The 26,492-nt window shown below is 36.8% G+C and overlaps 1 protein-coding gene and 1 pseudogene across 2 annotated transcripts in view; one reads left to right on the forward strand and one right to left on the reverse strand.

Moving 5' to 3' along the window:
• Positions 1-25,670, forward strand: part of Cnot6 (CCR4-NOT transcription complex subunit 6) — a 43,491-nt gene extending 17,821 nt beyond the window's left edge. Inside the window, exons 3-12 of one of the 2 annotated variants that reach the window (XM_055597164.1) lie at positions 8,891-9,077; positions 11,153-11,238; positions 12,542-12,646; positions 12,738-12,806; positions 13,954-14,111; positions 15,319-15,473; positions 16,151-16,305; positions 17,201-17,431; positions 19,332-19,534; positions 21,760-25,670. In XM_055597164.1, coding sequence (XP_055453139.1) covers positions 8,891-9,077; positions 11,153-11,238; positions 12,542-12,646; positions 12,738-12,806; positions 13,954-14,111; positions 15,319-15,473; positions 16,151-16,305; positions 17,201-17,431; positions 19,332-19,534; positions 21,760-21,972 — 1,562 coding nt within the window. In that variant the 3' untranslated portion in view covers positions 21,973-25,670. The remainder of the gene's footprint in view (positions 1-8,890; positions 9,078-11,152; positions 11,239-12,541; positions 12,647-12,737; positions 12,807-13,953; positions 14,112-15,318; positions 15,474-16,150; positions 16,306-17,200; positions 17,432-19,331; positions 19,535-21,759) is intronic. The other variant, XM_055597165.1, reaches the window with a different exon arrangement.
• Positions 8,173-8,783, reverse strand: LOC129669070 (60S ribosomal protein L9-like; annotated as a pseudogene).
• Positions 25,671-26,492: the final 822 nt, after the last annotated feature.

Genomic DNA, 26,492 nt, shown 5'->3' on the forward strand with positions numbered 1-26,492 from the left:
GCTTGGGGTGTTTAGTCATATGGACATCTTTCTTGGCAACCATCACTGCTTCCTTAAAAAGTTCATATATGGCAGTCTGCAGGGTCCAAGGCAGAGGCTGGACTCTAGACCAGGCTGGCCTCGAACTCAGAGATCCTTCTGCCTCTGCCTCCCAATTGGTGGGATTAAAGATGTGCACTACCACTGCTTGGCTGTTTCTATAGTGTAATCAGTTTTATGGTTTCTGTAGACTTCACCTATCTTTTATTTCTGCCTTCCAAAATATTTATTCCCCCGTCCCAGTATCCTGGCTTAAGACTCCACTGTGTTAAGTGAGAGTACTAAGAGGAGGCACTCTTGCTTTGTGTTTTTGATTTTTGGAGGATTCTCACATCCCTTTACCACTAAGATTTTTTATAGGTTCTTTTTTAAGGTGAAGTTCTTAATTTACTGAATTTTTAAAGACTCAGCAGTGGATTTTTTTTTTTTTTTTGTCAAAATGCTGTTCAAATTTCCATCTTTTAGATAGTATGAGATGTTTTAAGTCTATTAAAATAATGAGTTTACATTGATTTTTGTCATATCCAATAAGCCTTTAATTTCTAGATCAAAGTACTTGTTTATTCTTTTTTGAGATAGACTCTATAGTTCTAGCTCATAAATAAAAAAATCCTTAGCAAATTTTTAGGAAATCAAATCAACAAGTCATTAAATGAATTTAATGAGGCTGCACTATAGTGAAGTTGGTAGAGTATTTGTCTAACATGAGACCCTGAGGCCCTGGGTTCAATAGAGGAGGAACTGGGGAGGAAGGGGAGACAGAGACCAGACATTCCAAATATATGAGCCTGTGGGTCCATTCTCATTTAAACCACTACACCAGGCATAATGGCACATGTCTATAATCCCAGCATTTATTGGAATAGAGTTGGGAGGATCTGAAGTTTGAGGTCACCTTTGGCTACATAGTGAATGGTAAAAGGCATCCTAGGATACATGAAACTGTCTCAAGAAATAAAATTAAAGGTTAAAATTTCTTTCTTATGCCTCTCTTGTGCTGCTTTTGTCTTGGTTGTATGAGGATGTTGTTGACTTCAGAATGGTTTGGAGAGTATCTTGTTGTCTTATGTTTTCTGAGTGAGTGTAAGTATAATTGGCATTATTTGGTAGTACTTACCAGTGACATTTACCTGCAGTCTCTGGCAGCAACAGATTTTTCTTTTATTACTATAGTTTTATCTTTGCATGTATATATCAAATACAGTTGCCCTTTGTTCAGAATGGGCTATGGTTCCAGGTCTTCCCACAGATACCAAAATTTGAAAATACTACTTTATATAAAAATACTATGTTACTTACATAACTTCCTGTTGTATAAACAGTTATTAAAGTGTTTGGGGAAAAGGGACACAAGAAAGGTCAGAATATATATATTTGCATCTGTTAGACAGTATGAGACTTTTTAAGTATTAAAATAATGAGTTTACATTTTTGTATATTGATTTATATATATATATAGTTATAAATTTTTGTTTCCAGATTTTTCAGTCTGTGTTGGAATCTATGGGTATAAAACTCATAGGATAGAGGATGAACTGTGTATGACGTGAACGGTGTATAGCTCTTTTTACTTACTCAGTGCTGTCTAAGTACTCACTGTTAGCATTCCAGTGCCTGGGTGGAACACTTAATCATCAACTTGGGCCGCTAAAGGGCTTTCTAGTTTTGGAAATCATTGATAAAACCATTGTAAACTTCTGAGATTGCATTTCTGACCCATTTCTTTTTTTCTTTTTCTCCCTCCCCCCACACCCCCCATCGTACTTAAGATTGAACCCATATCCTTGTGGGCTTTACCCCAACAGAATGTGTATTTTTTTTTTTTTTTTTTAAGATAAGGTCTCAACTGTAATTTTTTTTCAAAGGTAAGGTCTCAACTGTAGCCGGTGTTAGACTCGGACTCATATTTGTTTCTGGCTAGTTTATTTTATATCTATATATATCTGTCCATCTAACTATCTATCAATCAAATTTCCTACTTCTCAAAAGTAACAACTGTTGGTTCATTGGTTTAATCTGCCTTCACCTCTGTTCTCTTACATTTTAGTTTTGGATTAAATTTCTTCTTTTCAATAGCATATTATTAATAGAGAAGCCAAATTTATTTCTTCATTGATTGAAACTTACATAATTTTCCTTTTAATATAGAATAGTTTCCAGGTAGTCTTTTAATTGCTTCTGACCGGTGAAATAGTTTCTAGCATTTTCTAGGTGTCCTTACTAATTTCTAAACTTAATCCCAACATGATTTTGACAGAAAACATTCTTTATTTTAATTTCTTTTGAGTTTATGATAGCTTTCTAGTAAACATTCCATCTTCACTTGATATAAGTTGTCTTTTGATGCTATTGTGTGGTTCATTAAAACCATTGAGGGAGTTCATGATGTGAAATTCACAAAGAATCAAAAGGATGTTTAAAAACAATGAGATTTGTTTGTTGGTAGAGTTGTTGGCATGGTCTATATCCTTTTTGTCTTGACAATTGAAAAGAGGGTTCTGAAATCTCTTGATTGAATTTCTCTTTCTCATTACAGTCAGGTTTTGCCAAAGTGATTTCATGCTTTCTTAGAAGCTACATAAATACTTAGGAGTCTGTGCTCCTGGTAAGTTGACTTCTTTATAAAGACAGGATTTGTTCATTACCCACAGAATTTCTTTTCTGGTATCAACACAGCTACTGCCAGCTCTCTTTTCAGTGGTATTAACATTATTTTTGTTTCCTTATTTCCTATGTATTTATAGTTGAAATACATTTCTTGCAGATGGCCTGTAAGTTGATCTTTTTAAAAATGGGAACTGGCAATTTGTTTATGTTATTTGCTATTTAGACATTTTAATTTGACTGGTTAGATTTTGAACCCACCATCTTTTTTTTTTTTTTTGAGACAGAATTTCTTTATGTGGACTTGATATTCTGGAGCTCACTCTGTAGACCAGGCTGGCCTCAAACTCAAAAGAGATCCACTTCCCTCTGCCTCCCCAGTGCTGGGATTAAAGGCCTACATCACTGCTGCCTGGCCACTTGCTGGTTTTTAATTACCCATTCTGTTTTGTATTTCCTACCTCTTTTTGAAATAAATGGATGTGTGGATGTTTGACGTGTTTTAGTGTACATTGACTTATGCCACTTTCTATATTGTGTTAGAATCTCATACTACACTTTCTCATCTTCACACTTTTGTCATGGTACATGTATTTGCCCTGAATCTCATAGTTTCTATAATTTTGCTTTAAAACAGTCCATGTTTGTTTGTTTTGAGGTAATGTCACATGTAGCTCATGCTGGCCTAAAACTTAATACAATTGAGGATGATGGTGAACCCCCAACCCTTCTGCCTTCATCTTTCAAATGACGGGATTGTTGGCGTGTGCCACCCACCACACGTGGATTAGTCAGCTTTTTATAGAAAAATATAACATTTTTAGAAAGTTTGTATTTGTTGAATTTACCCATTGATTTTCTACAGATTTGAGCATTTGTAATCCGAAGGACTTGAGATCTAAAACTTAGTGTCCATGTTTTAAAATTCAGAGTTTTGGAACATTTCAGACTATCAGATTAGGAATTTGGCTGGTAATATCTATGTGCCAATAATTCCAAATCTGAAAATTACAGAAGTAGAGATGCATAGTTTTTATTTCTGATAAATTTTCATCTAGTAATACCATTTCTATACTGCCTAAAGAATTTGTAGAACTACTGTCAGCAAATTCTTTCAGTTTTTTTCTCTACCAAAAAAAAATGGCCTTCACTTGAAAAATTTGTTTGTTATTGGGTTATAGGTCTTTTTCTGCTAGTGCATTAAAGACTGTTCTATTCATTGTTTACAACTAGACATTTACTGACATGTTATTTTGTTCTGTAAGAAATATAATTTTTCCCCAGAAGGCTGCCTTTTATATTTTTCTCCTATTTATTTTAAGCCATTTGGTTACTGTATGTTTCATACAGTTTGCTTTTTCTTTCTTTCTTTTTTTTTTTTTTTATGGAATTTTCTTTCTGTTGTTAAAAGTAATTATTTGTCTGGTTAAAGAAATCTTGATAATTATCATTTATTATCAGTGGTGTATATTTATTGTGATGGGCTTCATGAAGACATTTTTTAATTCCTTTTCTTTCTCCAGTTCCCCTTTTCTTCTTTTTAACTTCTCCTTTCTGCTAGTATCTGTTTGGAGTTACTGATCTCTTTGTGTTTGTGGGATTGCTGTATTAAAATACCTGGCAAAGACAACCTAAAGGAATGAAGGGTTTCTTTTGGCCCTCAGCTTCAGGAAGTACAGTCTATCATGATTGATAGGGAGCATATATGTCAGGAGCAGGAGACAGATGGTTACAGTGCTTTCACAGGCCAGAAGCTGGGGGCTATGAATGCTGGTGTTTAGCCCCATTGTTGCTTTTTATCCAGTCGGAGACTTCAGACATAGAATAGTACCACCCCCTTCTCACCTCAGCTAACCTAATCTAGATAATCCTTTACAGACAATTCCACAGACTTGTTTCCATGGTGATTTTGAATTCTATCACAATTAACCATCACACTAGGCTTATAATTTTCTTTGCATAAGGAACATTTTTCTCTCCCTTTTTCTTTTTCTTATGACAACTGAAATACAATTCATGCATCTTATAGTTCATCAACCTTGTGTAGTTATAGGTTTCTGTAGTCTCCACCTCAGTTTGAGAACATTTTCATTATTTCCTGAAAGGAACTTGGTACTTACCAGCATTCTTTTGTTGTTGTTTGTTTGTTTGTTTGTTTGTTTCCTTCAACATCCCTTCCAACAACTATTGCTCATCCCTCTTGGTGGGTTTTTACTGTTCTGGACATTTCCTGTAAGAGCATTCGTATGATATGTGATCTTTTATCACCAGCTCTTTCTCTAATGAGTATTTTTAAGGTTGGTCCTCGTTCTAGCACATATTTGTTTTGCATATTCTATGATAGTGAATATACGACATTTTATTTATCCAGTCATCAAGTCATGGCTATCTACATCATTTCCAGTTTGTGTTTGTTTGTTTGTTTTTGTTTTGTTGTGGTGGTGGTGGTTTTTGGTAGCTGTCCTGAAACTTGCTCTTTGGAGCAGGCTGGCCTCAAACTCATAGAGATCCACCTGCCTCTTGCCCCCCTGAACTCTAAGATTAAAGGCATGCACTGCCGCTGCCTTCCCTACTCAAAAGATTTTAATTTTAATGAAGTGCAATTCAGTTTTTTTTTTCTTGTGCTTTTGAGTTTCGTATATGGTGTGAAATAAGGGTCCAGCTTTTTTTTTTTAACTTTTTAAAATTTTTATGTTGATATTGTACCTGTGTGTGTGTCTGTGTACCACATGCCTGCCTGTGCCCAAGGAGGCCAGAAAAGGGCATCAGCTTTTCTGGGACTGGACCTTTTGATGGTTCTGAGCTGCCTTATTGGTGCTGAGAATTTAACCCTGGTCCTCTGGAAGAGCAGCCAGTGTACTTAACCGGTAAGCCAACTTGGCCACACCTCATCTTTATTCTTCTGTATATGGCTATTATGGCTATTCACTTGTATCCTTCTGTTATTTCTTTATTTTTTTTTTTTTTTTTGTTTGTTTCCTACATTCCTATTTGGTGTCTCCAGTTACGTCTCATTGTAAAAAGTTGTACCAGACATTAGTGTGAAGTGCCATTTTTTTTTTTTTAAAAGATTTATTTATTTATTATTTTTACAGTATTCTGCCTGCATGTGTCTGCAGGCCAGAAGAAGGTACCAGATCTCATTATAGATGGCTACAAGCTACCATATGGTTGCTGGGAATTGAACTCAGGACCTTTGGAAGAACAACCAGTGCTCTTAACCCTTGAGCCATCTCTCCAGCTCCAAGTGCCATGTTTTTTCATTGTGTTTCCTTATTTTGTTTCAGATTTTCTTGCCCTGCCTTCAAATACAAATAATTTTCTTCAGTGTCTTAATTTGCTGTTAATCTCATCTTGTCCATCTGTCTACCTCCCCTCCCCCATTTTCTGAATACTTTTTAAAAAAAATTTATTTGTTTATTTATTTATTATATATGTAGTATTCTGCCTGCATGTATGCCTACATGCCAGAAGAGGGCACCAGATCTCATTATAGATGGTTGTGAGCCACCATGTGGTTGCTGGGAATTGAACTCAGGACCTTTGGAAGAATAGCCAGTGTTCTTAGCTTCTGAGCCATCTCTCTGGCCCCCATTTTCTGGATCTTGATGTAAATTCAAGATTCTAAAAATTCAGTTTTGGTGCTTGGGCTGTCATTTCTATCTCAACATAGCTTTTAATGTCTGTTTACATTTGGATTAATTTTTCTCTTGTTCCTGCTTGTTTACATGCATGGTGATTTTTCTATTGGTGCTAGAAACTGAGGCTTTTTTGTTGTTGTTGTTGATGATGATGAATGTTTGAGATTCCTCCAGCTAACCTTGAGCATTGTTACAGGGGTACAGTGAAATTACTGGAAAACAGTTTGACTTTTCTGAGACTTTTCTTTAGCTTTTCTAGGTAAGACTAGAGCAGTCTTTGTCTAGAGTTGGACTTTGATCCTATGCCTTCTGAGTTGAACAGATTTTGTTCTCCCTTCACCAGAACAGTGTGGCCTTCGCCATTTGGGTGTTTCCTCCCCTGGCTCAGGTTGTTTTTTACATTCAGTGGTTAAGGGAAACCTTCATATCCACAGATGGTACTGTTCGCTTCTCTCTGCACTGTTCTCCAATTCTAACCACCACAGTGTCAGTACTCTTGTCTCCAAAGCTCAGGAGCTTACTCCTCTTTAACTGGCATTGCCCAGTGTTTTTGTAAATACTGCCCAGGAAGTAAACATAGATAACTGTAGAAGCCACCGTGTCTGTTTCTCTTTCTTCCTGGGTAACTCTCCTACCATGATTGGTATCTGGTATATTTGTTTCCTGTAGCATAACATTTAGGCCTTATTACCCTGTCTTGATTAGAAGTAAAAGTTTCAGGGTTGTATTTTGAGCCATTAGACTACCAGTTCTCAAAGGCTGGTGTATTTTCATTACATCTGTTTGTTTCATTCTCACTCAGATTAGGCCTGAACCATTAAGGAGATTATGGAGAAAGTTCTGGTGGATTGTAGAAACTACCTCTTAATCAAGAAATGCCTAAGTATAGGTTTAATACTTTATTAAAAGAATGCTGTATTTTCAGTTTACAGAGGTCTGTCTCTGATGCTTGGCTCAGTATCTGAACTGTTTCTGGGCAGATATTTTCACATTTACATTAACAGTACAGATTTTCTTTTTTCTTGTTTGGTGTTTTTTGTTTGTTTGTTTTGTTTTGTTTTTAAAGAGATCTTACTGTATAGACCAGGCTGGTCTGGAACTCCCAGAGACTAGCTTGCCTTTGACTCCCTAGTGCTGAATTAAAGGTTTGTACCACAACACCATGCTTTACTGCCTACAGGGCATCCGCATAGCACACTTTTTTTTTTAATATGATGCAGTTATTACCTGAGTAATTTGTCCCTCAATCTCAACTAATATGAGAATACCTTAGCTTTCTTTTCTTTTTTTTAAGGCAAAATTGCTATTTTTCTGGTATATCAAGTGAACAGTTTTTCAGACATTAGTGTTTAATTTTTGTACATAAACTCAAATAGTATCCAAATTTTAGATTGGCCATTACTATGGATAATATATATTTGAAGATCTATTTATTTATTTATTATTCATACAGTATTCTGCCTGCATGTACACCTGCATGCCAGAAGAGGGCACCAGATCGTGTTATAGATGATTATGAGCCACCATGTGGTTGCTGGGAATTGAACTCAGGACCTTTGGAAGAACAGCCAGTGAGTGCTCTTAACCTCTGAGCCATCTCTCCAGCCCTCATTATTCATATTTTTGTTTACCATATTTGAGTCCAGTGTGCTCTTAAAATGAAAATAGCCTCAAGTATTGATTTAATTTAAAAGTTTAAATGTTAGTTTCATTCTTCTAATTAATCACTTGGTGCACACAGTAAATTTTTCTAGAATAGATTCCTGTTAAACCTTCGCAAACTTTTTTTTTCCAATATAAGTCGTTTATTCCCAAAGAATCCCCAAATCGAATTTATAATTCCGGATCTTGTTTCTGGAGCAGGGTAACTTAGGTCTTGTTCATCAGCCTACTTCACAGTTGCCCTTTCAGACCCATAGATACCATCCAAAAACTTTCTGATATCCTTGTTTTAACTGTGTGGCTTGCTGAATCAGAGCCGCTGAATTTGAAACAAGTTCAATATCATTTCCTTCAAGGATTAATTTATTCTTCTGGGCTTGAGAGACAGAACAAGCCACGCCTGTCCTCATCCGAACCCTTCGGATGTATTTTTCACCCAGGAAGTTTCAGATTTCAACAAAAAACCCATTCTCCTGGATAACGATGTTGATGGGGAAGTGAGCATACACAGATCTCATCCTGTAGCGGAAGCCCAGTTTAATACCCTTGATCATATTCTGAACCTGACTGCAGATGGTTCTCACAGTGGCCAGTTTTCTGTTACCCCACCTTTGTCAACCCAGAGCCTCTTCTTTTTCTTTCCAAGAATACTCAGATCTACATTGATGTGATTGAAGTCCCTCTGCAGAGTTCCCCTGAGGCCCCTCACAATGACTGTGTGCCCCTCTAGGGTGATATTGACATTTTCTGGGATGTCGACTGTCTGATTGCTAAGAATGGTCTTCATTCTCGTAGTAGCTGGAGCAACAAACTTCTTAAACATTTTAAAATAGTAATTTAAGTACCTAAGTAAAACATTTGAATTTATTTACTACATGGACCAAATTTGGGAGATCACTGTATAATTCACCGCTCTCCCCCCACCCCCTTTTCTTGTTTTGCAGGAAAAGTAAGAAGCTTAAGCTCATCTTTGTGGTCACTAACTCACTTGACAGCTTTGCATCTGAGTGACAATTCCCTGTCCTGTATTCCTTCAGACATTGCCAAGCTTCACAATCTGGTATATCTGGACCTGTCCCATAATCAAATCCAGAGTTTACCGGCAGAACTCGGAAACATGGTATCACTCAGGTATGCAGACTTAGTCCTGCACATTTAGGTTCCCCTGAACAAAGGGAGAATGTATTTTGTTAGGAAATAAAGTTACTTTATATTTGAAGAATGGAAGCATAGTTATGTCTTTTATTAAAAGAGTTTTGCTAAGAATTGAATGTTCAATAATAAAAATTAAGTAGGTCCGTTGCTTAGTTTTTTGTTGCTGTGTCATGCATGGATTTTATTTTTGAACCAAAAAATTTTAAATAATGTGGAGATAAACAGCTGTAGGGCACTGTGTTGTTTGATGTCCTTGCCTATGGTCAGCAGTTCGTGTCACACAAGCAGCTTTAGTCACATTGGTCCTCAGAACCTGTTGCTATAGTAGGAAAGCCTTGGCATGAACAAAGCTAGAATTAATTACTGTGCTTGGAAGCCTGTAGTCTCATGAGTAGAATTAATAGTGACGCAGTTCCTTTGGGAATCTTACTTTGGCATTTATAAATTATGTGATCTTGGACAGGCTTCTTAGCCAGAGGTTAGGGATGTTGGCAATGATGAGTAAAAAGTTACCCTATCCAGCTGTAACGTTTCAGCAAATGATAATAGCTGTTTTTGCTGTTGTTTTTGTTGTTTGTTTTTTAACCTTGGAAGGTAGATGAGCTCGACATAAAAACAAAGCTAAACCCAATGTACCTGCTCAGAATGTGGTGGTTTCTGAGGCTTTTTTGCTACCTTCTAGCATGAGGATAAGGACATTACAGAATTTTCTTATCTTTATCAATCTTAGGGCAGCCTTTTAACACTTTTCTTGGCTTAGTTATTGAGTATTTACTATGACTTTTTGGGTTTGGGGAGGGTTTCAAGACAGGGTTTCTCTGTGTAGCCTTGGCTGTCTTGCACTTGCTTTGTAGACCAGGCTAGGCTAGTCTCGAACTCACAACAGTGTGCCAGCCTCTGCCTCCCAGAGTGTTGGGATTACAGGCATGTGCCACCGTACCCAGCTTGTGACTATTTTTAATCCTCGGAAAGATATATAGAACCTTTTTTCCTATATAATGTGTTTGGAAATAAATAGGAACCAGTTACTCAGATCTTGTTTTTCTTGTTTAGTTTTCTCAGAAGTAACCAAGATTTGAGTCAAGAAACAAGGACAGTAGAAATTATTCCTTCTCATCTAAAATTTGATTAGTAAACTTAATATAGGAAATTGACAGTATCTTAGTTCAGTGTTTGGTGTTTGGTAGCCTTTTTTCCTTGAAGAGGGCTATGATGTTTATAATGTGGTTGTCAAAAAAGTACTCAAATAATCTTTTGTTTATATAGCTTTTACTTTTAAACTGAAGTTTTTGTAAATTTGGAGAACTACGTAAACATAACTGCAGCCATCATTAACTCATTCAGCAGTGCTCAGGTAGCTTCATGGTAACTGCGTTTCTTGTTGCTGTGACCAAGTACCTGACAAGAAGCAGCCTAAGGAGAAACTGCCCATTGTGGGGGAAAGACATGGTGGCAGGAACGCACAGCAGCCGAGCACACTGCGTCCGTCACCACGAAGAATTGGGACCTGCTTTCTTTCTTTTTTCTCTTTATTTTGCTGGGTTCTTAGCCCAGTTTGGTGGCACTACCAAGTTGAGGCTGGTCCCCCTCAGTTTAAGCTCTCTGGAAATACGTCCATAGATGTATCTTTGAGGTGTGTCATGGGCTGTTTGATCATTTCTGCTTTCTTAAGCGTGTATAGTGGATCACACATGTGTCAAACTAGCACTTGCTAACCATGTTTCTAGCTTATAATTAGGTATTTCAGTTGAGTAATTTTATGTATTTATGAATTAACCAACTTTTAAAAATTGAAGCTTGTATCATACTTTGCTTTTGTTTCTTCTTTTTTAGTAATTTTCCCCATGTTTTGCCAAAGGTTTGGTCTGTGGCAGTTTGCTGTTGTTTGTTTTTCACTATGCAGAGTTTGAGAAAAACCAGGCTAGATATTGGAATATAATGTATAAAACTTTGTCATTCTTCAGTTCATACTTTTCCTAGAAATAACATTGTTGATTTTAACTGTAAAGATTAACATGTCTTCTGACTTCCTGGAGTTTTTATATCAATAGGGAGCTCCATTTAAATTACAACCAGTTACGAGTTCTACCTTTTGAGCTGGGAAAACTGTTTCAGTTGCAGACTTTAAGCCTGAAAGGTAGGATTTCATTTTTTTTCTTACAGTCTCAAAGAAGCTATAAGAGTTCTTACTAGGGGATGCTTTGGCGGGCAGTGTTGTTCCCCATGCTTCATTGCTTTAGCTCTGCTGTAGTTCTCTGTGACTGTTCAACTGCAGCAGTCTATTCTTTGTGTTCTTTTTGGCTCCTGGCCTGTCTGCTTTCTTTGCTTCTGTCTTGGCGCTACCTTACTTATACCATATTTCCTCATCATGTCGTAAGAAGCTTTTCCTTTATGTTCAAATCTGCGTGCAGTTTCCCATTAAAATAAGAAAGAAAATTTCCCCAGTAAATAGAAATTTTTGATTTGGTCCTGGTACTAAAAAATTATGCTTTTGAGGGTTTCTTTTTTAAGAGGTTGATTTATGGGTACTTGCCTAGTACTAGAAATAGGGAAGGAGTCACAAATAATGCAGTAGGAACTATTGTGAAACATCTTAAGCCAGAAGAAGTCAAAGTCACATTTTTAAAGTGTGTCAAGACATTGGTCATATTTTGTGATGTGATTGATTCTTTACCAGTCTGGACAGGTGTAGGCAAACAGTTGTCTCCTAAAGCAAAGGCTTCTGGATAAAGTCTCTAAGAGTTGCATTCATGTTTTTGAAAGATAGTTACAGGATCAGGTAATCCTGTAAGTTTATTTGGTATATCATAGAAACTGTTCAAGAAGTAGATAAAAAATAAAGACACACACTTGCACTTTATATGTAATCATTTTTATCAGCCAGCAACTTTGCAAATGTGTCAAGTCCATTGCATGTCAGAGAAAGCCTCTCTTGTATATCCTTCCAGTTCAGAAATTATAGAGAGCACTTCTGTATTAACATTAACCCACTGATAGTCTTAAGTACTTCTGTAAAACGGTGCAAATTTTGAGGCTGGATACATGGCCTCAAGAGTACTGGCTGCTCTTTGAGAGGACCTGGGCTCAATTCCCAGCTCACACGTGCCTGAAACTCCAGTTCCAGGGGATCCAGTGCCCCTCTTCTAGCCTCCAAAGGCAGCATGCATGCATGCATGCATGCGATACACAAACTTGCATGCAGGCAAAACACCCACACTCATAAAACAGAAGTAAGTAAATCTTAAAATATGGCAAAGCTTCATTTTTTTATATAAAATTTTCAAGTGATATTTTTATTTGGTAAGTTATTAGCAGCTGTAATGTAACGTTGTAATGTGCTACTTTTTTGTGGTGTCTTAGGTGATTATGATTATATTGATAAACTTTTCTAAGTTTGAAACACTTTATTATCTTAATTTACCTACTTAAATTTTTCCCAGGAAATCCACTTACCCAGGATATATTGAACCTCTGTCTGGAGCCAGATGGAACAAGAAGGCTACTGAACTACTTGCTCGATAATTTGTCAGGTACTGCAAAAAGAAGTAAGTGGCTGTTTGTTTAGACTTTTTATTAGGAAGACATGTAAGAATATCACTTAATTATTACTGTTTTTTTATATGTATATATACCCAGTTTCAACAGAACAACCACCTCCAAGATCTTGGATCATGTTACAAGAACCAGACAGAACAAGGCCAACGGGTTGGTAGCTGTATTTATTAATCTTGATTTACCAGGTCTTGATAAGCCTGAAAGTTTTGTTGGCATGCTTCAGATTATCAACAGTATTTAAGGCAATATTCTTATAGGTTGATTTGGTTTGGAAAATAATGATAAAGATTTTATTTTGTAATGCATTGCTTCTCAACCAGGAACAGTTTTATCTTTGGGGGACATGTATCAATTTTGACAATTCTGATTCTCAAAATTGGGAAAAATACTATAGCATCCTGGAGATTGAACACAGCTAAGTATCCTACAGTTTCTGGCCAACTCAGCCCCCACAGTGAAGACAAGAGCTTTCCTGTTTGAGAGAAAAAAAAAAAATTGAACTAATGGCCTTTAACCTATTTTTAACTTAAATTTTATGAGAATAGTTTAGTTCTCAGGGTATGTTTAAAAGGATTTGGCTGATAATATATATATATATATATGCATACTTCTGCATAAATTAATACACAGGCTACCTTTTTTCATGGTACTTTGTATTTTTTTGCTTCATAGATAATTGTGAGTTTTTGTTGTAACCCTATGTCAGTCCAGTCTACCATTACCATTTTTCCTGTAGCTGAGACAAAAATTTTTTTAGCAATAAAGTATTTCTTAGTCTGTGAGTTTAACACAGTGTTGTTCTATAGATGATAATGAAAAACTTTTTGTGTGCCCCAGAAGCCAAAAATCACCTCTGATTTGCTTTATTGGGGTATTCACTCTATTTTAGTGTTCTGAAGCCAACTTACAGTCTGTCTCCAAGTTAGTCTGTAGTTGTTCTATAGGAAAAAGAAAACTGGGCACCTGTAAAGGAAACTGCTTGTCAAATTTCCATGTCCTCTGTTAACAGTTGGTGGCATAGAAGAAATAAGGAGTCTTGGTTTGTCCTGGTTTTTAGGTTCTGTAAATACAAACACATTGTATCTTAACTGGTTTGTTTATCTGTCTTTCCATTACTTATTTTTCTGTGTTCACAGAAAGAAAAGAGTATACTCTTGGCATAAAGTAATAAGGTTTTCAATGACTATAGGTTGAGTGGTTAAAGTCAGACTTAACATAGTAAGGACTATGTTAAAATAATTATGGTTGTTGATTTTTTTTTTCTGCCATGTGTGTGAATAAGTTATCTTTCCTACAGCCTTGTTTTCTGTCATGTGCTATAATGTTCTTTGTGATAAATATGCGACCCGGCAGTTATACGGCTACTGTCCATCATGGGCACTAAATTGGGACTACAGGAAAAAGGCCATTATTCAAGAAATCTTGAGCTGCAATGCAGATATTATAAGTCTTCAGGTAAGTCATGCAGAAGACTCTTTAAGTTACATGACCCTACAAACCAGGACAAAAAAAAGGAAGCAATTACACTATGATTTATTATGCTGATATATTTGATATGTATGTGTAGATGTATATATTGTATATGTAATATTCAGCAGCTCTTAAAATCCTGGCCTTTTCTAGTTTGAGTGAGTTCTGAGAAATGTAACTGTCTTGCTTTGCAACCCTGTGCAATCAAATAAAGCAAATGGGTTTGACTAGGTTTTAAACATTGGCAGTAACTTTTCTCCTTTCTCCAAAGTTCCTGTGTACTGGCTGAATTTGACTTGGCAAAGTTACTGAAATTGTGGTATTTTCTGGTTATGTTCTTTTTTCTTTTTAAGATTTATTTATTTATTGTATATGAGTGCTTTATCTGTATACACACCTGTATGCCAGAAGAAGGCCTCAGATTCCAGTATAGATGGTTGTGAGCCACCATGCGGTTTCTGGGAATTGAACTCAGGACCTCTGAAAGAGCAGACAGTGCTCTTAACCACTGAGCCATCTTTCCAGCCCCTCTGGTTATATTCTTGCTTACTAGCACTGTTACTAGAAAAAGTATGGTGGAAGTGGGAATAGTTTGGATTGTCTGCACAGTAACCTAGGTTTTTTTAGCCCAAGTCTCACAATAATTTACATAGTTTTGGTCAGTTTGTTTTCTTTTCATGGGTCTGGAATTACAATGTTTTAATTGGAATTCGTTCTTGTATGGTTCTCGTTCCATACGTTCTAAGACATAAATATACATGTGTATGTGTACGTGTCTTTCATTTACTCCTAAACTATAAAGAACTGCCGTTAACAACTGGTACAATAAAGTCTTCTGATTGGTTTTAGATAAATTACATTTTGAAAATGTTCCATTCTGTTTTTTTTTTTTTTTTTTTTTTTTTTTTTTTTTGAGGTTTATTTATTATGTATACAATGTTCTGTGTGCCTGTACACCTGCACACCAGAAGAGGGCACTAGATCTCATTATAGATGGTTGCTGGGAATTGAACCCAGGGCCTCTGGAAGAGCAGCCAGTGCTCTTAACCTCTGAGCTATCTCTCCAGCCGAGATGTTCCGTTCTTAATAATTTGGTCTGTTGAAGAAATATTATTTCGGACTGTACACATGGGGTTAATGTATTGGGCAGATTTTTATCTTTGAAGTAACTTTGCTGGTTATGATTTTTCAGGAGGTTGAAACAGAGCAGTATTACAGTTTTTTTCTGGTAGAACTGAAAGAACGTGGCTATAATGGATTCTTTAGTCCTAAGTCTCGAGCTAGGACAATGTCCGAACAAGAAAGAAAGCATGTTGATGGCTGTGCAATATTCTTCAAGACAGAAAAGTAAGTTTATTTGAGCTGTTTGTTTGTTTGTTTGTTTGTTTGAAGGATAGTGTCCTTACTATTTGTAGGACGGGGCCACGAATGCAGCAGTATATTGGTATATCAGAGAACAAAGTGTGATATTATTGAAGAAAATATGACTTTAAAATTTAAACGGTCTTGTTTTTGTTTGAAATAACTTGCTTTGCGGGCATACTAAAAATGCTGCTGTTTCTTTGGATGATTTACTGGGGGCTTCAACTGCTAACTGAAATATTTTTTAAGTAACATTCCTTCTAGGAAACCTATGCTTTGGAAGATAATTGTTTAAAATTATGCAATGAAATATTCCAGCACTAATGGTAGAGATGACCAACTATATTGCATTAAATTGTAAAAGTATTTCTGGGTCTTGTTTGTGTCAGTAACAAACTAAAAACAACTCTGAAGTCTCCGGATATATATCAGTGGTAGAGAAATATGCCTAACATGCACAAGACCCTGGATTCTATCCTCAGTACCACAAATACAAGCTGCGTTAGACTGGAAACAACTTTAAATGAATTTGGGCAGCCTGGTACTATGGAGGATTTTCTATTATATGACTGAAGTGATTTTGTATCTGGTAATAAAGTTTTGTGGAAAGATGTTTTACTCAGAGCTAATGTCTTATTTTCCATGTTTGTGCTTTGTTTCAGATTTACTTTGGTTCAGAAACACACTGTTGAATTTAATCAGCTAGCAATGGCGAATTCAGAAGGGTCTGAAGCTATGTTGAACAGAGTTATGACAAAAGATAATATTGGAGTTGCAGTACTATTGGAACTTCGAAAGGAATTGATTGAAATGTCATGTGAGTGTTCGTTTCACTTCCTGTAAAATTGACACTTCAATCCTCCCAAATTTAGTTTAGATTTCATAACAGAAATCTCACTGTATATTTAATGGTCTTGTCTAACACCTGAAGAAATTGAGTGAGTAGTTGTCTTTTCTAAAATAACATACATTGTTTTCTCTATCACAATGCTAAAGTTGAAAAATCATTGCCCAGAGAAGTTGAAAAGGCATAAAGGCTAACAGGTGTTTTAAGATGTTGAGGTAAATAGTAATTGAAATTACTGCTCAAGGATGAGAATTCTATATGCTCCCATGACTTCTTGTCAGCAAGGGTGTTAAAGCAACTTTTTATAAGTTAATCTTTTTGACTGACTTATAATAATCATATTAAGGGTCTTAAGTTTGGAGAAGGTAATTACTTTTTAAAAATTTAAGTATGTATATGGTGACTTGGAAGCTGAGAACTGAAGCTTTCATCACTTGTTGTGGTATTTGGGATATTTAATATAAAGATAAAACCTGGTGACTGAGGATTGTGCGTGTCCCAATGCTACTTGCAGAGTATGCACGAGTTCTGTGTGAAATCTCCATTTCTGAAGAAAAAAAAGGCAAAGAATTAATAAGTGCTAATAAAAAGTATGTAGCTAAGAGAATTTAGTTTTAAATATGAGAAACTTGATTTAGGATATCTAAAAATAGCTGGCATGGGCGTCTCTGGGTAGGGTTTAGTGCTGGAAGAACCAAACTGATTTAGAGATCTAATTCATAGCTTTATTGTATATCAGATTCAGTGATTGGGTAGGAATCACTAGATACATTAGACTCTTTCCAAAATTTCACTTGTTTTCAGATGCTGTAAGAAGCTATCAACCGACGAGCAGATTTTGTCTGTTTTATTTTATCTAATATAGCTGGAAAACCACATCTGGGAACAGAGAAACAACTCATTCTTGTGGCTAATGCGCATATGCATTGGGACCCTGAATACTCAGATGTGAAGTTGGTGCAAACTATGATGTTCCTCTCAGAAGTGAAGAATATTATTGATAAAGCCTCTCGGAACCTCAAGTCCACTGTCTTGGGAGAATGTGGAACTATTCCGCTTGTGTTATGTGCAGATCTGAATTCTTTGCCAGACTCTGGTGAGAAAAGTAATATTTTATATGGAATAGGTACTTTTTGAATTAGAAGTCTTTTATAAAAACTTAGTTAGGTGAGCACCCTTGCACAAATGCGTGTGAGTGTCGAGGTTTGTTTAGGGATCAAAGAACAGCCTTCTGCAGTTACCTGGATTCTGAAGGTAGAACTCAGCTAAGCAGGCTTTGGGGGCAAGCACCTTCCCTTGCTGAGCCATGTCACTGTGAGCTGTGCATAATTTTTTTGTTAATTCAGAATTTAATCTAAAGGAAAAATAATTTTGTTTTTTTGGGTTGGGTTTTTGTTGTTGTTTGTTTGTTTTTGGTGTGTGTGTGTGTTTTATTCGAGACAGGGTTTCTCTGTGTAGCCTTCGCTGTCCTGGATTTGCTTCGTAGATTTGTTTGGCCTTGAACTCACAGAGATCCCCTCTGCCTCTGCCTCCCTGAGTGCTGGGATTAGAGGCAGGCTACATTTGTATTGGCAGTTCAGGTTTACAATTTCTTTTTTATAAAATGGGCAAGGGAAAGAGATCATTTTAGCGTAGTGTTATAGAAACCTAGGGACGTGATTATAGGTATTGCTTATTCTCTCTTTGTGTCTCCCCTTCCGAGTCCTCACTCCAACCTTCCTTTTCTTTTTGTTAAGAACTCTTCCCTCCCGAGTAAGTAGAACCACAGAACATATGTCACCATACCCCCAGTTCTAGGCTGATAACTTGTTGAAAACATACTTTTTTAAATTTTTAAATTTATCCCAAGGCACTTATAGATCCTAAAAAGCTGTTAAGATAACTTTTTATCTTTGGGATTCCGGCCTTTAGAAAAATGTGATTACAGTTAAATTTGACCAGCAATACATTAACAGAATCCCAAATTTTGTTTCTTCTGATAACTTTTATAAAAAGTAGAAATTAAGACCTTTTATCACATGTTATCTTAACAAGAAAGAGCAATGCTCTTGATTTTTGTCATAAAGTAGCACTTGGAAAGCCTGATCTTAAACATTTTTCTATGGTTAGTGCAGAGAATAAACCAGATCCCTTTCGCTAGCAAATTGTTCCTCTGTGTTCATATTCTCATTCTCTGCACAGTCCTTTTGGGCTTGCCTGTGTGTCTGACTACATCCCACCATGTTGATAGTCGGCAACTTTGATAATACATTATTGCTGCCGAAATAGATAGAGCCATGAGGAAGAAACTGAAAATGTGTTTTCAGGAGCAACAGAAAGTCCCTGAGATCTCTAGTTCTGTAGCCCCGTGCCATCTCACTGTGTGGTAGTGGTGGTAGGTGACTGCTGCTGAACAGCTGAGGGGTCTGATAACTCCATATGCTGTTCTGTCTTCTAGCTACAAAGTATTGGGGGGGGAGTTAATAGCATTTTGGGGAAATGTCTGGTCTTGCTAGGTACTTTAATAAAAGTTAAGTATTTGTAGAGCCTACTTTATGATTAAAAAATTTAAAAAAATAGTGAAGATGCTCTTACTTGTGGCATTATATTCCGTAAGTTTGGTTGGATGATAAGATAATACATAAACCCAAAAGAGGGTTGTGTAGCCCTGCAGATGATGTAGGATATGACAAACCTGCATACTATTTTGATTGTGATGTTATATTTAAGTCTGAAGCTGAGCAGGCATATTTCAGCCAGATGTTTCATAGAACCATTGAAGGATTTGGGAAGACACATCTATTTGTTAGATAGCTTTAAACAAACCAAAATGTAAAATATTTGGATACTGTAATTGCATGAGAATGAATTCAGGCAAATTATAACAAATTAAGAAAAACATTTTAGAAGGATAGGAATTTGTATGGCTTTTTGGACTATAACATGCTCTTTTAAAATTACATTTTCTTTGCTGGGTAGTGTATTTGATAAATACAAGTGCATTTCTGTTTGTTTAGGTGTTGTAGAGTATTTGAGCACCGGTGGGGTAGAAACAAATCATAAAGACTTCAAGGAATTAAGGTACAATGAAAGTCTTACAAACTTCAGCTGTAATGGGAAGAATGGGATGACCAATGGAAGGATCACTCATGGTTTCAAGTTAAAGAGTGCCTATGAGAATGGCCTGATGCCTTACACGAATTATACATTTGATTTCAAGGTATGTCTTGAGATAGATATGGTTTCAAAACCTCCTTTTTATCAGCGAGTCCTGTAACTTCTTAAGTCTTAAATACCAGTGTTTGCTGACTAGCACTGAGCAGCCTTAACTTAGCAGCAGTAGTTTGCATTGTATTTCCATGTACACAAGCACAGGGTGGGCTCAGTTTTTCTAGATAACCTAGCAGACTAGTTTCCAGAGTGAAAAGTCAGGTGAAAAGTGGCAGTAAAGTCCTTGGTTACTCTTTACCCTTTGTGACATTTGTTTCTTACATGCTAGTCGTTAACAGCTAGATACTGTAGTATGTAGTTTGCTGTCAGGTAAAGTGAGATATCCTTCTGTCATGCTTTAACTGAGACTCCTTTGAATGCCAAAATGTGTTATGTGAGCCACTTTTAAACATTATTTACTTTGTGTGTGGGGGCCGTTGCTCATGTTGCCACATTGCTTGTATTGACATCAGAGGGCGGCTTAGGGGCGTCTGTTCCCTCCCTCTGTGATGTGGCCCCTGGGGACTGAACGTAGGTTGTCAAGCTAGTGACAAGTGTATCTACCCACTGGGCCATTTTGCTAGCCCTGTAGATTTATTGTTTTGTGTTTTGTGCTGGGAATTGACTCTTGTGTTTAGTACTAGGCACGTGTTCTTAACCTTGTCCCTTGCCTTGGTTCTAAAGTATGTTATGTGCTGTATTTCACAGTTAATAGCATGGCCAGTTGTCTTTGTACTGATGCTGGTTTAGATTCTTAGGGTGATTAATGGGAAGATGTAGGTGGTGACGAGAGTAGAGAACAAATTACCGTTTTGTTTGTTTCTGTTAATGATGTAGAGATAAGAGGAAGAAACACTGGCATATGCTTTAGTGTCCTTAACCAAGAATACACGAGAAAGGAGGGTGAAGTTAATGGAGGAGAGCCCTAAGCCAGCAGATTCATTGTTGTGTTCTAGATGTACCCTGCACTACAAAGATGTGCAAAAGATGTGAATGGGAAAGACCTGACTGTTCACTCTGGAAACCGTTCTGCTAGGTTCTCTAGAAAAACTGCCCCCCTCCCCCGAGTGCGCTTGTCGGCAGAAGTGCAATGAGCACCACTGCTGCTGAGTTAAGGCTGCTCAGTTCTAGTCTTGGTTTTAAACATTTATTTCTTATTTTATTTTATGTACATTGGTGTACATTTTATGTGCATTAGTGTCTATGTGAGGCTTTGGATCCCCGGAACAGGACCACAGACAGTTGTGAGCTGCCATGTGGGTGCTGGGAATGGAACCCAGATCCTCTAGAAGAGCAGTCAGTGCTTTTAACTGCTGAGCCATTTCTCCAGCCCCTCAGTTGTAGTCTTGAATGAGATGGATACACACTACATAGCTCATACTTGCCTCAGCTTCTTAGTCCTGCTACCTCCCAAGTGTACGCGTGTGCAGCACCACGCTTAACTCAAAGCAAGCCTGGTGCCAGATAGCTTCCTGTTACTGGAACTAATGCTTTTTTTTTTTTTAAGGTTTATTTTGGCTCTCATCTTCAAGGTTCTTGTATGTGATCAAGTTGTGCTATAGCTGTGGGCCTCCCTTTTGGGACAGAGTGTCACAGTGGGAGCATTTGACCGAGCAAATTGCTCATCTTAGTCACCAGCAAGGAAAAACAAGAAAAGGAAGAGTAGAGTTAGGGTCCCATAGTCCTGTTCAAGGATATGCTTCTAGTGACTAAAGACCTCCCAGAAAGTTCCACCTTCTGAAGGTTCTTGGCATGTCCCAGTAGCACCACCTGGGGGACCAAGCCTTTAACGTCTGGGCCTTTAGAGGGGCATTTAATAAGATTACAGTCAGTCTCAACCGTAGACAGGGGTATGTCCTCCCCCCTTAGGGTGGGCTTTAGTGAGGGAAGAGGGCAGTGTTGGAGGTTATTACAGGTGACTTTTGGACTCAGGAGTCCAAGCTTTGATGCTTGGTAAGGAGCTAGGCAGGTGTTAAGAAGAGCATGCATACTTGTAGGCTGTTAGTTTATCTGGCCAGACTTATTGATTCTGCTGAGTCTGACTTTGGCAGAGTTGGTCGTTTTCTGTTTTTTTTTTTCTTGTATAGGGCTGGGGTTGCACATACTGCTGTTTCTTCCAGCTAGCAAATTGCTTTTGTTTACCAAAATGACTTCTGTGGATATATATCTTGAAAACACTTGATATTTCAATTTTTTCTTGCTTGGGCCTTACCATTTTTATTTTTATTTTTCCAGGGTATAATTGATTACATCTTCTATTCTAAACCTCAGCTGAATACTTTAGCCATCCTGGGACCTCTGGACCACCATTGGCTAGTTGAGAATAATATCAGCGGCTGCCCACATCCACTTATTCCCTCCGATCACTTCTCACTTTTTGCACAATTGGAGCTCTTACTGCCTTTCCTGCCCCAAGTTAATGGCATTCACCTTCCTGGTAGGAGGTAGTCAAGTACTTTCAGAGGACTTCAGATTTACTTGTAAACTCGTGAAAATCTGAATATAGAGGAGTGAGGTATGGCCACTAGGGATTTTTCTCAACGATCACTTGACTTTTCAGTCTGATTATTTGATAAAGGATATAGTATGAAAGCCAGGTGCTAGCAACAGACCAATTCTGAGCCCAGTATGCTTTATATCCTGCTAGACAGGGACGGGTGTGTTTACACCTATCTTTTAATTTGTTAAAGTAATTTTCCTGTTTATTCTCTCCAATGTGTATTGTCATGCCTTGAAAGAGGAAGATGTGTGAGCAGTGTGCTGTTTGCACAGAAATCCACAGCACTGTTTTCTGAGGCCAGTAGTAACAGCAGAGACCGTTCTTCCAGACTTTACTCACTCTTTTTTCAGACTTGTTTGTAAAATGTAGAATTTGAATTTAGCCTTTATGATTGTATATGATCCACAGAAGACCTGATTTATGAAATTTTGTACTAAAAAAAAAAAAAAAAAGACAAATTTGAAAACAATTGTATTGTAAACTAAGGCTAATTTTTTTAACCTGTGTCCTGTGTTCTGAAGGCCAGCTGGTAACAAAGTTGCAACAGACTTTCTCTGCAGTGATTTGCACTGTTAGGGTTTTGTTAGCCCTTTTGTACTACTTTATTTTTAAATTGAGAACATTACTCTTTAAATGTAAGTTTGCTTAGACCTTGGGATATTTTCTTGGACCAGAGGCAACTTATGTATGAATTTCTGAATTTCTATGGAAACTTTCTACCAGGACAGATAAGCTGATCTGTAGGCATTTATGGACTGAATATGATAGTTGACATATGTACATTTAAATCTTTTACTTTTTAAGTTAAAAAATTACAGCTGCTTAGGTACAGCTTCTAAGTCCTTTCTGAGACATTTTCTGTTCTGTCTCCACTGTGCCTGCCTAAATTTGTTCTCACCAAGCACTGCCTGTGCATGCAGAGAAAATCTGTGCATCTTTTATATTTTTTAAAAACTAACATTTGTGAGAATTTTATGGAAATGCTTTTGTATGAGCTGTGGCTTTTCCTCGTTGTGAAGCGTTGGATAGCACATTCTGGAACATGTCCCTGGGTCCTGGGTCTCTGCTCACCGACCTGAGCACTGCTTCTTGGTGTCACTGACCCGGAGAACCACTATCATGTAGATTCCTTACTCTTTTATGTTTTTAAAAATCATTCCTTTTTTTTTTTTTTTTTTTAAAGAAGAATAATTTTCTGTTTTTGAAGCAGTATAAATTAGATGCATTTTCAAAACAGGTTCCCTAAGACAATTGTTTGGATCATTTTTAAAGTGACTAAGGAATTATAATATGTCAACCAAGATAAAAGTTATACTGTACCCTCTATTTTGCCCATAGTGCCATTAGTAGATTAGAGATTAAAGTCACCTTTAACTTTACAAAGTTAACTTGTATACGTTCTGTTCTCAGTCGTTGGTTCTCTCAAAATCAAATGAATTCAGAGGGAACTTGTCTGGCTGCTTTTGTTTCAACTGCAGGCAGTGGAGCAGAAGGACGCCGTGTGGCACTAAAATGAACTGTTGAGTGTTAACAGTTTTATACAGAGACTGAGCCATTTTGGATGACTCAAAATTTTATGAGAAAACATTTAATTGCTTATGCTGTTTTTAAGAGGAAATAAAATTACATACTGTTTAAATAAGTGAATTTTTTTTCTTTTTAAGAAATTCTCTAAAAGGTCTTGATCTTGAGTCTGTCTTAGACCTTGTTTTTCCTTTTTTTATTTTGTTTAATCTTAATTGCGATTGGTTGTTTGTGCGATTTCTCTTTGTTCAAGTTGTGCTGGCACCAAACACATCCAGTTTGTAATCCGCGCGTTGGTGTAGAACCAGTACATGACTTCTAATGACTTTTTGTTTCCTCTCTGTCTGACTTTCTCTGTCTCTCTTGTAAAGTGTGAATATAAGATTTGCTGACTTGATTTTCTTAAACACTGTGGTGGTAGTGTGCATCATGACAGTTTCCAGTGATGGTGACCTGGAGCTGGTTGGACTGATGGGACTGAGGAAGCCGCTTTTCCTGTGACCTGCTAAGAGAACCACAGGTCCAGAGAGTGGGACGTGAGGAGTGGGGAGGAGCACTTACTCATTTTTGCATTTGTTAGTGGAAGATGTATTCCTTTCATGGAACCTGGAACTGAGTGCACTTGTTAGATGCTAAAGGTTTGAGCTTTACACAAACTGTTTCATCTGTATTTGTTACTGTCTACAATATATTTGAATTTGGGGGCAGCATAGTAAGATATAATTGCCTGTTTTGTCTTGAAAGTACTTGTTTTGCCTCTTTTGGGCATACTGCATTCTGTGGGTCAGTTTGAACATCTCCACCTTGTTTAGATAGTGATAAGTTGAACAGAGGGTGTAGATTTACAAGTATAACCTTCAAAAATATTTTGAATCTATAGAGAATAAATGTTCAAACCAAAATAGACCGATACTTTTGTTAAGCAAGGTTTTATGTTTTAAATGCTTTGTGTCCAAAATAACTTCCAAGAACCTATACTCCTTAAAAATGCATAAAACTAGTCTGTTTTCATAATGTAGATTATTTTTGAAAAATTCTGTAATAAATATATGTAATGTTTTGCTATAATGTAATTTCAGTGTTCTTGCTGATAAATACATCTTAGGAGTGTTTTACAGAATGTTTAGAATATGTTCCCTTTCTAAAGATGAGATGATTGGAGGCACTCAAATCTTTGTAAATCTTATAAAGTACAGTTTATAGTATTGGTGGTAATTATTTATGCTTTGAGAATTTAAATAATGTTCATTGAAATTAATTTATGAAATAGTATAAACTGAAGTTCTAGAAGTAAATTGTTGATTGCAACTTTAATAATCCCAGAACACAGGCAGAGAACATCTCCAAGAAACTTGTTTTAGTTTGTACTTTGATTTGATTTGGTGACAACCAGGAAAACTTACTTTGTATTAGCACTTTGAAACCTAAAGACATAATTAAATTGGGTAGAATGCACTTCTAAATCTTTAAATTATAATTGAAACCTTTAAGATTCCATTTTTCTATAATAAAATTCATGGTTTAAAGTTCCACCTTTTCACTATTTAAACTACAGAAATCATTTCCATCATGACTTTCAAGGTTGGTGGTTATGTCATAGGACAAAGCCAACCCAGGCAAGACGATTACGGGACTTTGTCCTCCGATGAGTCAATCACAATATCCAGTACAGGTATCGCAGATAATTCAGAGAGCAGAAGCGGGTGTCCTCCATTCGTAAGCAGTATTTTAACATGTTCTCTTTGTTCCTTTTGGTTACTTAAATTTTAAAAACTGGTATGTTGATGTAGTGTCTCAGAGTAGTCTTCATTCACAGTACATTATGTTGTGTAATGCACTGGACTAACTCTTGTTTACCATTCATGTAACAAAACCCAGCACACTATCTGCACTAAGCTCAAGAATGTCACATCTGCCTAGGCAGCTCTTTGATAAGGGTGATGAGAAACTGAATTTATACCATATGGACTGGTGGTAACAAGGGCTTTTACTGTTCTTTTCAGTGGAATCTTCTTGGTCAAATTGTAACTAGCTAGTATTATATTTATATACAGGGTCTCTTTTCCTTACTGATGTATTTTCCTACTCATAGCCAACCAATAAATTCAATATCTGTTTCAAATATTTTAAAAGTGTAATTTGTACAGCTGTAGCACTGAGGCTTCAAAGAAGGTGTTAATCAGAAGACCGCACATGGACAGTTCAGAGTTCTCTGGGACAGTTACAGCTCACCCTCACAGGGTGAGGCTGACAGGGGCATGGTACAGTGACATGGTGTAAACACCTTTCCTCATGGGCTGTGTTAGTCTGTAACACTCATCTTTGCCAAAGTTTTATATTTAGGTTGCGGGTGGTCCTTTTGCATTTAGGGTTTTTCTTGTTACCATATACCTCATGATATAAAAAACGGGCTCATGTTATGGAAGGACATTGACAAATATATTTTAAATAAATGCTTTTAAATATGGTAGCGAATATTGTGTTGGGGTTATGATAATTATTAAAGGTCTTATTGTTACATCTCTAAATTTCGTTGCACGTATAACCTTTAAAACTTTTTTGATCTTCCAAGTTTTCATATGTGGGCTTGAAGTTTAAAAACAAAACCATTGATTTCCTTTTCAGAAACCACACCATTCTGTTTCCATATTCAGGAGGCTGAGGCAGGAGAATCATGTGTTCTAGTCATTCGTCTTGAAAAAGAAAGAGAGGAAGGCTTACTTCCACAAGCTTTGTATAGATCCTGAAAAAATGTTTAAAATCAGAAGAATGTAGAGCAAACAGTGTCAGGTTCTTAGAGTAAGCGTACATCATGTAAACCCAAATCTAACATTTGCTAAAAGCAAGTAAGTGGAAAAGTTAAGTATGCTCTCTAAGTTCTAACTGGTGGTTTGTTGTTGTTTTTTTTGTTTTGTTTTGTTTTTTGAGGGAACAGTTTTCTAAA

Source organism: Psammomys obesus, unplaced genomic scaffold, assembly GCF_907164565.1.
Source record: "Psammomys obesus unplaced genomic scaffold, mPsaObe1.curated_primary_1811, whole genome shotgun sequence".
Classification (NCBI taxonomy): Eukaryota; Metazoa; Chordata; class Mammalia; order Rodentia; family Muridae; genus Psammomys; species Psammomys obesus.